General features: G+C 41.7%; 1 protein-coding gene across 4 annotated transcripts in view; it reads left to right on the top strand.

Annotated features, from left to right (window-relative positions):
• Positions 1-348: 348 nt before the first annotated feature.
• The window catches only part of AIDA (axin interactor, dorsalization associated), a 39,200-nt gene continuing 25,478 nt past the window's right edge, over positions 349-14,070 (top strand). For all 4 annotated transcript variants that reach the window (XR_006213938.1, XR_006213937.1, XM_042976184.1 and 1 more), the window contains exons 1-2: positions 349-602; positions 8,576-8,645. Coding sequence is in view for 2 of the 4 variants with exons in the window: in XM_042976184.1 (XP_042832118.1) it covers positions 493-602; positions 8,576-8,645 (180 nt within the window). In the remaining 2 variants the exon portion in view is untranslated. The remainder of the gene's footprint in view (positions 603-8,575; positions 8,646-14,070) is intronic.

Here is a 14,070-nt window from a genome sequence, read left to right as displayed (position 1 = left end):
CCGGAGTCACGTGGCCCGGGCCGCCATGACAGCTACCGAGGCGGCAGTGCTCGCCGCTTAGGGGCGGAGGCGCCGCGTGTCGCGGCCCCCTCAGAACTCTCCGTTCCTCAGCCCCGTCCTAGCTGCTCTTCCCCACTCTTTCCTCATGAGTTGCAGTTCTCTTCTCCCGAGAGGAAGAGAGGAGGCGGCCGGGCCTCGAAACCCGAGGAACAAGGCCGCAATAGCGATGGCGGCCCTCGGGGGAGCGGGGCGGCCTCAACCTAACGCGGGGCGGGGCCTCGGGGGCGGCGCCTCGGCGGGGCGGCCGCTCCGGAGCCGCAAAGTTTGGCTGTGGCGGCAAATGGGCTTGGGCGGCTCCTCGGCGGGTGGCGGTGGTGGCCGTAGCGGTTCCTCCTGGCCCTGTTAATGTCGGGGCCAGGCCCGGGGAGGATGGCGCCCTAGAGCCCGGCCTCGCTGGGGTAGGGGCGGGAGGGGACGGGGTGGGCACCGGCCATGTCGGAGGTGACCCGGAGTCTGCTGCAGCGCTGGGGCGCCAGTTTTAGGAGAGGCGCCGACTTCGACTCTTGGGGCCAGCTGGTGGAGGCGATAGACGAGTATCAGATGTGAGTGACTAACCGCAGGAGCGGGCCAGCCCGGCTCCAGTCGGCCGCCTCCCCCTTTCTTCTGTCGGTGTCTCTCATCTCTGTATCTGCAGCCAAGGCTTCCCAGGGTGGGGCCCCGCAGGCACTGGGGCTGGGATCGCACTGGCCCCGGCGGGCTGCCCCGGAGCCGGCGGTCCGCTCGCTGGGCTTCCTCGCCCCCGTCCCCCTCCGCTGCCGCGGGGCCGGTTCCATTCAACAGGTAGCCCCTCTTTCCTGGGGCGCCCGCCCTAGCAGGCTACGTCTTTTAGTGCCCGTCCCCCGCCCCGCAGTCGGTTTCCTTTCCTCCTTTCCCCCGCCTCTCTCAGGTTGCTGCCCCTCAATTTCTCTTTTAGAATCGCTCAGGGAGACTTGTGTGTTTTCCGCCCACGTTCCAGGGATGAGTGGCCTTGCTCTGTGCGGTGCCTTCCTCCTCCCATTTGTAGGACAAGAGGAGGGAACTGGTGGCGATTGAGGGGAGGGGGTGCCCCAGGAAGCAGCGAGGACAGGGGTGCCTCACCAGCCAAGGGTCCCCTTAAGCACCCCTTCTCCACCCCTCTTGCTGGTGAGCCGTGTTTTCACAATTCACCTCGATTCCGTTTCGGTTTCTGGAGCTGTTATTTGCTGGGCTGTGTGAGTCCCACCCACCCCCTCGCTCGGTCGCTTTGGGTGGAGTCCGCGCAGGATGTGAACAGAAGAGAGCAAACTGAATTAATGGACCCCGCACGGGAGCCACCGCTCCCTCTTCGGGTCCCTACTCCTTGTCCTGTGGCTAATGTATAGCCGCTGGGTACTTTGTGAGTACCAGTCTCTTTGATCTTTGACCCGAAGTCCGATTTCTTTCTCTTTTTGCCCCCCCCCCCCAAAAAAAAACTTCGGGGGTGTTTTTTTAAACTAAAAGACAAGATTTACGTGTATATAAAATCTTGCTTATTTCTTGCACCTTTTACTGAAAATAAGAACTGCTTGCCAAAATGGTATTGTTTGCAAGCCGTTGCCATTAAATTAACTCTTTGGTCAAAAGCAAGTTATTGTTTGAGGTATAACCGTGGACGAAACCTTGTGTGAGTAAAATCCCCGCCCCCACGTGTCTTCTGGAAAGGATATACAATTGAGACTGGGAAGCTTTAAATTCTTTTTCCTTTCTCTACAATAGTTAACTTGTTTTTACCTGACCGTTAAGATAATTTAAATGTGCAGATGTTTTCCACGCCGTCCTACAGACTTGTAGTTTCCAAAAGCCCTGAAAACAACCTGCTCTGGGCCGTTTAGCCCTGTGCCCCCAACGCTGGCGCTTGTTTTGCATCTTCACTTGACTTCACTTGCTCTTGCAACTGCTTAGGGAGAACATTACTCTCGTTTTACAAAACCAGGAAACTGAAGCTCTCAGGTTAAACAGATTAACGGGGGGTCATAAAACTATACCACTGAAAGCCGGGTTGTTTGTTTTCGGTTGTTTTGGTTTTTGGGGTTTTTTGGTGTGGTATTGTTGTTGTTTTACTAAATCCTGGGTGCTCTATTACATGGTGCTTAAGACACTTGAAGATGCCTTGTGTAAGTGAACTGGGTTCCCAGAGCTCGTAGCTTTACCTTACCGTAGCCAGTTAGCGAGCACCTGTGCGTGCTCATTCTGCGTGTTAGCGGAAATCACATGCCCTGAAAAATGTAAAGCTGCCTTCGCTTGTGCGGTGCTGGGACTCAGCAGCAGACTTCACAATGGGAAGTGAAGAATACCATGTCCAATTGAAATCACAAAGGAAAATTGAGTATGCAAGCTGTTAAGCTGGAATTTCTAGAAACCTCTCCATGAGAGTAATAGCCACATAGAAATCTATTGTTGGACCTCAATACTAACCTTTGAACGTAATGATTCAGAGTAGTTCTCAAGTGATAGAAACTGCTAGCGTCGAATCGGAGGAGTAATGATTGCCTTAAATTTTGTAAACATTCAGGCTACGTGTAAAATGAGGTTGGATTGAAAATTAGGATATTCAAAAGTGAAGGCAAATTGTCTTTTTTATTTCAGTTATCTGTTTGGGAGGAAAGGTTGCAGAGAAGGAGACCATTTGAGGGTCACTAAATCATGTAGAAAAGAACGGGCAGCATACTGAGAGTGAAGAAGGAAGAGTCTAGGATAACTGGCATTTCTAACTCGGTAGGCAGCAAGGACTTGATAGTCATGGAACACAGTGAAATTTATGGGAGGAGGGATATTTCGGGAGGGAATAAACATGTCTGTACCATCACAATGTAAGAAGAATACAGTAGCTTAAACAATTTCATCACTCAGCAAGTGAGGGCTGGAGATACAAAAATGAATACGATTTGATTCCCACCCTCAAAGCACTGAGAGTCTAATGGAGCATTTTAGAGTGATTGGGTCTTGCTGTTACAGAAGAATGAAAAGAGTATGTGCTACTACATACTGCTTGCTGTTTCCAGGAGCATGCTTCTGCCTTAGGGCTGTTTGTACTTTTTCTGGAACATTCTTCTTTCATTATCTGCTTGGGTTGCATGGTCACCTCCTTCAGGTCTTTGTTCAGATATTCTCTTCTCAATGAGGACCTGTCTGGCTACCCTGTTTCTAACTGCAAAGCCTGTTACCTACCCCCACACCCTCCACCTCAGCCTCCCACATCCTGACCGCCCCCCCCACACACACCCTGTTTACTTTTTTCCATAGTGTGTATCACCATCTAAAATACAGTGTATTTTACGTATTGATTGTTTATTATCTCTCTCCCTTCTTGAGTGTAAACTCTGGGAGGGCAGGGTTAGAGGAGTTGTCTTGTTTTCTGCTTTACACTTAGTGTCCTAGTGATGCGAGGTTATTATTAAATCACTGTTTATTTGGATATTCTATATTGTATTCTTTTAATGAATGGGTTCAGAAGTATGCTGTGGGAGCACCGAGTTGATATTAAAGTATTGTTGGTGGGGCGCCTGGGTGGCGCAGTCGGTTAAGCGTCCGACTTCAGCCAGGTTACGATCTCGCGGTCCGTGAGTTCGAGCCCCGCGTCAGGCTCTGGGCTGATGGCTCGGAGCCTGGAGCCTGTTTCCGATTCTGTGTCTCCCTCTCTCTCTGCCCCTCCCCCGTTCATGCTCTGTCTCTCTCTGTCCCAAAAATAAATTAAAAAAAAAAAAAAAAAAAAACGTTGATAAAGTATTGTTGGAAGATTTACACGAATTCTGTCAAAACTAGAATTGCTAGCCAAAATATACATGGCCAATTAAGAGTAATTCATGAAGCAGGCCAGCCAGCTCTTTCAGCGATCTGGGGATACAGTGACCCCCTCACTTATGATGGAATGACATGGACTCTGTTGCTCAGAATCAGATATTTCACAGGATCAGTGCTGAGGTATTAATCTAGCACGTGTTGCTCAATAAATACTTGTTAAATGAATGAGTTTGAAGACTGAATAATACCTGGTGTTAATCATCTTTACTATGCCTTACATCACCGCTACTCAAAGTGGGTCCGCAGGTGGCAGTGCTGGTCTATGGTAAGGAGATCAAGGAATTGAAATTGAAGATTTGGAAACTTTAGGGATGCTTGGGTGGCTCAGTTGGTTAAGCGGCCGACTCTTGGTTTTGGCTCAGGTCACGATCTCACGGTCTGTGACTTTGAACCCCACATCCGGCTTCATGCTGACAGTGTGGAGCCTGATTGGGATTCACTCTCTCCCTGCACTCCCACCCGCCCCCCCCTCTGTCTCTTAAAAAAGGATTTAGAAACTAGCAATTTGACATCTTCATGGTAGTTTTTATTAAATTTTGTTAAAGTGTTAACTTAGAGCACAATGGGGAAAGAAACTAGTCCTTCACTACAGATAGTTTGAGAAGCACTAATTTGTTATAGATCGTTGTGGGATTTCTTTCAGTTGCTTATGTGTTTATATTTAAGCTCCCTCTAAGAACAGTGTTTTGTTTTTATTTTTTTTTTCCCCCTACAGTCATCCTTGTAGGATGAGATTATTCCGGAGAGAAGAATATTTGAGAGGTTTCTCACCTTTTCTAATAGAACGTCAACTGTCTTAGCTGCTTATCTGATATCTAAAGCATGTGGATTTTCCCTCAGTGGGCAAGATCACATCTCACTTTGTCTTAAAATAGTGCAATCATTTATGGATTCAGAAAATTAAATTTTTATCCAGGTCTTTAAAAAGTTTTTAAAAAAAGTATGATATTTATACCATGAAATCCATCCATTTTACACATACAGTCCGGTGAATTTTTAGCAATTTTATACCACGTCGTACAACCATCACTACAATTAAATTTCATAACATTTCCATCACCCAACAAAGATCCTTCGTGTCCATTGACAGTCGCTCCATATTCTCATTCCAGCCTCAGGCAACCTGTAATCTATAGTAAAGATTTGTCTTTTCTGGACACTTCATGGAAGCGGAATCATACGAAGTGTGATCTTTGGTATGTGGCTTCTTTCGCTCAGCATAGCGTATTTGAGGTTCATCCCGTGGCGGCACGTGTCAGCACTTTGTTCCTTTTACTGCCGAATAGCATCACATCGTACGGATACCACCGTTGTGTATCCGTTCACTAGTTAAAGGACATTTGAGTTGTTTCTACTTTTTGACTATTATCAGTAATGCCGTTGTGAACGTTTACAGGTAACTCTTCATGTGCACATACATTTTCATTCCAAAGAGTGGAATTTCTGGGTAATAGAAGTTTACGTATACTTTGTGAAGGAAACTGCTGTATTGTCCAGACTGACTGTACAGTTTTACATTTCTACCCGCGGTGTATTGGAGTTACTGTTTCCCCACATTGATGGCATTTGTATTGCCTGTCTTTTCTATGATAGCCATTCTAGTAGACGAGTAGCATACTTCACTGTGGTTAGTTTGCCTTTCGTGAACCATGAGAGAGGGACCTGAGCCAAAATCAAGAGTCAACTGACTGAGCCACCCAGGCACCCCTACCTATTGAGTTTATGACCGTTCTTTGTGTATTCTGGATATAGGTTCTTTATCAGACATATGATTTGCAAATATTTCCTCCCAGTCTGTTGCCTAATTTTTAAAAGCAAGGTTCTGTTTGAATTTAACATCCTTGTCCACTGACTATTAACATTTGAGCAGGAGTTGAGAGCTACCCCCTTTCTTTCTGATAACGACCATGCTTAGGTTAACGGTCACTATTAGCGTATTATGTGAGCACTGTTCGAATAAAGAAACTGTGCCACACTAGAACTTCCCTGAGGTAATTGACATTGTGAAATGTAGACTATGAGTCCTAACAGAGAACTTCATGTAAGGGGTAGTCCAGCAAGAGTTAGAAACTAAGTGCAGAACAAGGACAAGAATAATGGCAATGTCTATTCCTATTTGTACCTTCTCTTGTATAGAATCCACAAAGAGTGGGTCTGTAAATGACATCATAGGAAAATATTATGGGTTTCCACCTTTGAGGTAAAATAAATAAATGGATGGAAACAGTTTGATTAAGTAAAATAGTGGAGTGATTCTTGGCAAATGTCAATAATTTTATGTAGGAGTTTCATACATTATAATAAGGAAGATGCATACCTTTCGTCGATTGGAGAGAGGCCATCAAATATAATGGACTTTACACCTGGTCTTTAAGGACATGTGTGATTGCATAGAATAAAACTCTCATCTAAGACTTTTTTTTGAAATTCATTGAACTGTCTTTTGCAGTTGGTTTGGTAGGAAATCAAACACTTGCTACCCTTTGCATTCCTGCTTCCACCCCCCACCCAGAAGAGTATAGTATGCTTGATAATTATGGTTTTAATTTCTTTTGCCGGTGACAGAATGTTTCACCAAAGAATCCTTTCGATGGTCATTTTCCCCCCACAGATTTTTAAAAATTGAGATAAATATCACATAACATAAAATTTCCCATTGTAGAGGCACCTGGGTAGCTCAGTCGGTTGAGCGTTCAACTTTGGCTCAGGGCATGATCTCGCGGTTCGTGAGTTCGAGCCCCACGTTGGGCTCCGTGCTGACAGCTCAGAGCCTGGAATCTGCTTCGGATTCTGTGTCTCCCTCTCTCTCTGCCCCTCCCCCACTCACGCTCTGTCTCTCAAAATAAATAAGCATTAAAAAAAATTAAGAAATGGGGCACCTGGGTGGCTCAGTCAGTTAAGTGTCCGACTTCGGCTCAGGTCATGATCTCAGTCCATGAGTTTGAGCCCCGCTGACAGCTCAGAGCCTGGAGCCTGTTTCGGATTCTGTGTCTCCCTCTCTCTTTGCCCCTCCCCTGCTCATGCTGTGTCTCTGTCTCAAAAATAAATAAAACATTTTTAAAATTAAAAAAAAAAATTTCCCACTGTAAAGTTGTACAATTTGGTGGTTCTAGTACATTCACAGTGTTCTGCAACCATCACCACAATCTCATTTCAGAATATTTCAAACCCCATATCTGATGTCAGTCACTCCCAATTCCCTCCTTACCCAGCCCCTGTCAACCACAAATCTGCTTTCTGTCTCTATGGATTTATCCATTCTGGACATTTTGTGTAAATGATCAGGTGATTTTTTTGTATCTGGCGTCTTTCATTTCACATGATGTTTCTGAGGTTCATGCTGTAGCTTGTGGCAGCAGTCTTCGTTCCTCTTTGTGATCAAATCCTATTTCATTGAAAGGATGCACCACATTTTGTTTATCCATTCTGCAGTTGATGGACACCTTGGGTATTTCCAGTTTGGGCTGTCGTGCTTAATGTTGTTGCTGTGAACATTCATGTACAGGTCTTTTTGTGGGAGCATGTTTTCAGTTCTTGGACTATACCTAGAATTTTGAAATTGCTGGGTTATGTATGGTAACTCTATGTTTAACTTTTGAGGGACTGCCAAACTGTTTTCCACAGTGACTGCATCATTTTACATTCCTACCAGCACTGCATGAAGGTTCCAAAATTTCCATGTCCTTGCCAACAGCGTTATTTTTTCTCTTTTTAGAAATTATACCCATCGTAGTGGGTGTGAGGTGGTATCGTATTGTGCTTTTGATTTGTATTTCCCTAATGACTAATGATACGATATTTATTGGCTTATTGACCAGTTTTATATCGTTTTTGGGAAAATGTCCAAATCCTTTTCCCATTTTTAAATTGAGCTATTTGTCTTTTTATTGTATGGCTGTAAGAATCAGTCATTTAGCTTTTGTGGTCTCAGAAAGAGCTTGGGATCCTTACTGGTGAATTTGGACCTAGTAACACAGATCCATCCTTGGCTCAGCTGCTATTTTTAAGAACAATAATTGGGCAAACAGTGATTTTCATGTCTGATTGGTGGAGGATTTTCTTTTTCGTGAAAAATGTTTTGAAAAGTATTTAATAGGCTGCTATCATTTTGTCATGGCTGTCTGACTAATCTCAGCACTACTTCATTGTTTTTTAAAAAATATTTGTAAGTATATTTATTTTGAGAGAGACAGTGCAAGGGCGGGGAAGATGCAGAGAGACAGAGGGGCAGATAGAGGATCTGAAGCTGGCTCTGTGCTGAGAGCAGAGCAGGCTTGAACTCACAAACCACGAGGTCAGGACCTGAGCAGAAGTCAGATGCTTAACTGACTGAGCTACCCAAGCACCCCCATTGTCTGTTTTTTATTTTTTATTTTTTTAAATTTACTTTTAATGTTTATTTGTTTTTGAGACAGACGGACACACACACACACACACATACATATAGTGTGAACGGGGGAGGGGCAGAGAGAGAGGAAGACACAGAATCTGAAGCAGGCTCCACGCTCTGAGCTGTCAGCATAGAGTCCGACGCGGGGCTCGAACCCATGAACCACAAGATCATGACCTTAGCTGACGTTGGACGCTTAACCAACTGAACCACCCAGGTGCCCCCCCATCGTCTGTTTTTTAAAAGATTTAAATTATTTCACCTTGTTACACTTGAGATTGTTTGCTTTCCTTCAATTCTAAAGAATATTTATTTTTCTTCTTACAGATTAGCAAGACATCTACAAAAAGAGGCCCAAGCTCAACACAATAATTCTGAATTCACAGAAGAACAAAAGGTACTGTAAAATAATCTCTACATGTATCAGATTCCAAATGGAAAGGATTCTGTCTTTCAAATCCATTAAGCAAAAACAAACAAGAGAAACTGTTACACTTAAGTACAAAGAATAACACTGATTATGCTTTGGGGAACATGAAGGGATCACTGAGAGATAACACTTGATTTACTACTCTGTGACTTTCTCACTTAATGAATTTCTCCACTTAGCCATTTAGACTTTAGCTTTAGTGGAGACCCGCTACACTCCAGTTGCAGAGGGGTAGGTAGATTCCAGAGACTCAATTTTGATTGTGAGTAATTACATCCAACTTCAATACTTAATTAACTCTGAATTCTCTTAACTCCCTCTTCCCTCCTCTCAAAACAGACACATATCCAAAAAACCAGCCTCCCCCAAAAGCCACCACTGAAAAAAATTAGTTCAAGTCAAGAATTTGGCATAAAAATACATGAGCCAAGTAACTGCATATGGTTACAAAATGTTTCAATGGTGCTCTTTCTCCTTGAATTAAAATTTTAATGTGTCAAGTTGATTCCCTGGATTGTTAGAGATTAAAAAAAAAAAACAGGATACTTTAAGAAACTTTGCTTTAGGGGCACCTGGGTGGCTCAGTCGGTTAAGCGTCCGACTTCAGCTCAGGTCACGATCTCGCGGTCCGTGAGTTCGAGCCCCGCATCGGGCTCTGGGCTGACAGCTCAGAGCCTGGAGCCTGCTTCCAATTCTGTGTCTCCCTCTATCTCTGCCCCTCCCCCGTTCATGCTCTGTCTCTCTCTGTCTCAAAAATAAATAAACGCTTAAAAAAAAAAAAAAAAAGAAACTTTGCTTTAAAAGAGTGAGAAGAAAGGGAAGAAACAATTCCCATTTTTTCCTGGCTCAGAGTGTCTAGTGTTAAAGTCAAATTTTAATCTCGTAGATAATGAAAAAAATTACTGCGTCAGATTTTCCCTCCTATCTTAAGATGTTGTAAAAACTATAGTGACTTAATTTGTTTTTATTAATCTTTTTTTTTTTTTTAGTACAAGGGGTGGGAGTGGTTTTTTGCACGTGTTTTAAGTAAGCCTGAACAAATTTATCTTTGTTATTTTGCCTGTATTCTTTTGACTCTTGTTTGTAGGAGTTTGGATGGGAAAAAACCCAAAAGATGAGGGTTAGCTATGTTTCTTGCACAAGTTTGTATATTTGCATTTTTAAAATATTTAGGAGCTACATTATCTAATGTACTCTTTCTATTTATCTAAAAAAGAAAACACAATACTACAATATACAGATGTGTTTTTTCTTTATTCCTTTACGGTTGTTAATGTACACAGTAGATGTAGGAAATTTAAGATTTGAGCCCAGCAAAATAATTACCAGGGAGGAAACGATGGGTTTGCTTGAGGAAAGGAACAAACACGATTCATAGGCTTTACCACCTCTCTAAGATTTGTGAACTCTGGGAATGATTAGGAAGTGATTGGCTGGCATGACAAAATTGAGAGGCAAAACACCTTAACTTTGAAACACAGTTTCCAATGTCTGAGTGTGTGAATTAACAGCTGACCAAGTGTGTTATGAATAGGGAAACAAATGAAAGCTGAGGGAAATTTTTGGAAGTTTAATGATTCCTACACTGTAATCACCTGTTTGCCTTGAGTTACTTACATGCTTTATCTCCAACATCTGTTGCTCAGATTTAGGACCTATGAGCAACGTGACCTCAAATTTAAAGTGAGTTGACCTAAAAGCAAAAATTTTTTCAAATGCCATCAAGAAGTGAGCTTTGTTACACAACAATAATTAGACTAATGAAAAACAATAAACTTTTTCTTAATTTTCTTTAAGGCTGAAGCTGATGTGTGATTATGCTCTTTATTCTTTAATTTATAGCTGTTCCTTAGTAGCCACCAATGCTGTCTTTTTTCAGTTTACACAGACCCACAGATCTTCTGCTCCATGAGGCCTGGGAGGCAGCATGACCTTGAGGAAAAGCCTGAGGCCTTGAGTTGGAAGGCTTTGGTCTTGAATCCCAGCCCTGTCCCTGGGCCTTAATTTCCTTAAGTATGAAATGAGGGATTAGATAACCCTAAATGATCTTAAAAGATATCCCTAAATCTTCTAATGCCTTCTGCCTTTGAAGTTTTCTGTACCTCCTCCTTTTCTGGAGGCCTGATTTCTGAGGTATTTGTTATTTATAATACCTGCCTAGGAGGCATTTGTGGCTGCCAGTTGTGACTCCAGAGAGAGCTTGTTCCTGCCTGCCTGTTCCTTGGGCTTGGAGAGTCAAGTCACTCTGTACTACATTAGGAACATAAGGCAAGTCGTATGCATTTACAAATTTAATTTTCTTTAAAAATGCAGGCGAAACACTCACAGCCAACCAAAAAAACTCATAGTGACATATACATCGTCTTATTTTTGAATGTCACAAAAGAAAAAAGTTAGAAGCTCCAAGTTAATGATTAGGAAACCAAGATTTTCCAGACGTGATCTGGGGAACACTGGCTCTAAAAAATTAATAGATGTTATTTGAACAGAGAGTTTGTGACTTGTCAAGGCTTTTCATATGCTAATGTTATGTTGAATTTTTAAAGGCTTTGGGTAGTGGAGTGTTTCTTAAATGTGTTTGCTTTTCGAAGGCTCCCTCCTCCCTTTATAGAACACTTAATTGGGTCTAGTGTTCTGAAGAACACAATATGGGAGATTTCGAAACCAACCGTTAGGTCTGCAAAAATAATTGAATGCCAGACCTGGCACTTAAGCCAAAGGAGAAGAAACTCAATTGTGTTTGCCTCAAAAGAGAAAAATGCAGAATATATACCTCAGTTACTCTAAGCAAAATTGTTCTTTGTATTTTCTATTTGGAATTATATCTTTTATGCTTAGAATCAAATCTTAGAATTATACTTAACCATTCAGTAGTTTGTGGGACTTTGAAAGATTTTTTTAAAAAGCAACATTTCTTTATGAAGCTTTTTACTGTCTCACAATAAGCTTTCAAAAATATTTGATGAATAAATGCTTTGTTGGATCTTAGGTTATTGATATTTATTCGTATATAAGTATTTAAGATCAGAGAGAAATCCTAATTTTTGAGAAAAATATCTTCACGATATTTATTTCTTTTAAGTTTATTCATTTTGAGAGAGAGAGATAGAGAGAACGAGTGCAGGAGGGGCATAGAGAGAAGGGGACACGGAATCCGAAGCAGGCTCCGTGCTGTCAGCACAGAGCCTGATGCGGGGCTCAAACTCACGAACCGTGAGATCATGACCTGAGCCTATGTCAGACGTTTAACTGACTGAGCCACCCAGGCGCCCCCACAATATTTATTTTAAATCTAAACTCTAAAGCAGAACTACTGATTTCTCTGAACTTTATTCATTGGTGATTTAAAAAATATCTTCCTATGGATTTGCTATTATATTCTCATAGATTTCTGGTAGAAAATAAGGTTTATGATTCTCATTTGATCCTCCCTCGTGATTAGTTGACTTAGCTTTCATTTCAATTCTCAATAGTTTTGTCATTATAACAACTGAGTTTAGTAGCCAAAAAATAGCTGCCAAGAGCTTTCATTCCATTAAATTCCCTACTTTGGTGTAGTAGGTTTTCTCGTGTAAGTTTCTGGACAGAATAGAACATCCTGTCTCATGATGCTTAGAAAGTTTTTCCCTGTTTTGAATCAAATTTGGTAGTAATGAGAATTCCAGCACTATACGCTTGTTTTATAGGTTCCCCCTTTCCACTGACTTTCCTGCTTTCCCCTATTCCCCCCACCCCACCCCACCCACAGCCAGAGAGTAGATGACGGCTGTTTAAATTAAAAAAAGTACGTCTGGAGTGAGACTGTGTTACTTTATGTGTATTTTGTAAACTTTTTTTCCTTATATAAATTATGTTTTAGCAAAATTAAACTGTAGCTCTTTGTTTTTAGTCCGTCTTTTCCTTAACTGCTCTTTTAGAGTTATTAATTTCCCTAACAATGACAAAATAAAATAGCCAATATTCTGAAAATGAGAACATTTTCCATGGCTATACCATATTAGGCATGAGCAGTTCATTTGAATGAGGTACTAATAATTTAAATCTTTCTAAAATTAGTCTTCATTTACCTTCAGGGCTTAGTCTCAACGTACTCGAGTTGATAGTACTTCTGCTTGGACACAAGCGACCTTGTGCCACTTCATCATTCTTCCTAACGGTTTGTTTCTAAGAAAGGTGGAACAGTTACAGTAGCGAGAACTTGATTTTGACATCAGTAAATGCTACATGTTTTAAAAGTCATTGCTGCAGCTGAAAATGATAGTGTTTCGCTCCCTTTTTAATGCTGATGTTGGGTGTGGTCCCTTAAAGTAGTTATGAATAATGCTCATTGGTATTTTGCCACAGTTCAGTAGGTTCTGTGTACAGAGCGGCCAGTTCTGCTTAACTTGAAGAAATGCTTAAATTTAAAATAGGTTATTAGTGGGATTGTAGTTGTTAAAGAGCATTTTACCTTAAATGTTAACCGCCTCGATTCAAATGGATTTTATAGTAGAGAAAGAAGGGGAGTTAGCCAATATTTTTAAAGACTTCCTCATTGACACATCTCACAACAAAACCCTTTTTAAAAAGCATTTTTTAAAGAACCTAAAGCATATGGCCAAATGATATTAAAATAAGTATATTGCTTTGTTGGATATATTACTGTTGTATGTATAGAATACTTTGATGTCTAGGGCAAGTTACTGAACCTCTCTTCAGTCTTCACGTCTACAGAAGGATTGTGTCTTAACTCGGGGTTAGAGTAAGATTACATGAATTAATGCTTATACATCACTTAGGAGAGCCTGAGTATTTAATGGCCGTTAGCCATTACTATCTAACTACACACACCCACACACATTTTAAATCACCTGCTAGTTTTGTCAGAGTTGAATGGTATATTTGAACCCTTATTTGGGGATGTTATATTTTATGTAGAAAAGACTATTGCTGTTTCATATGCAATAGCTATTTGAGAGAACGGATAAATCTATGAGTTACCTCGAGTCCTTTTGCAGTTACTACATTTACTTTAAACGTAAAATTTCAGAATAAAATTGGGTATTTTCTAAACTGAGATAGTGGGATTAAAAGGAAGTTTTAAAGATCATGGAGACAGTTAAATAGCGTTTTGTTCCTTGGCCAAGGGTCCTGTCTCACTCAGTAGCGGGTCGAGTCTGTGTACCAGCTGTTTATCGTTGGTAAGATAATTGTGTAGTGCCCACTCGCCTAAGTGCCAGGGGCCAGCACAATACTCATTACACCTTTTTGCTCCTCATTTATCTTATAAAGAAAGTGGCCAAAGAGAAAACCACAAAAGCCAATTTGCTAAACTTTTGCAAGTGATCAGTACATGTAGAAGATACATCATTTTTTTCCAAGCAGTGTTTCGTTCTGAAGGCAGCGCACATGT

Source organism: Panthera tigris, chromosome F3 (genome assembly GCF_018350195.1).
Source record: "Panthera tigris isolate Pti1 chromosome F3, P.tigris_Pti1_mat1.1, whole genome shotgun sequence".
Classification (NCBI taxonomy): domain Eukaryota; kingdom Metazoa; phylum Chordata; class Mammalia; order Carnivora; family Felidae; genus Panthera; species Panthera tigris.
The sequence above is the reverse complement of the archived record's forward strand: the minus strand, read 5'-3'. Positions and strand labels throughout refer to the sequence as shown.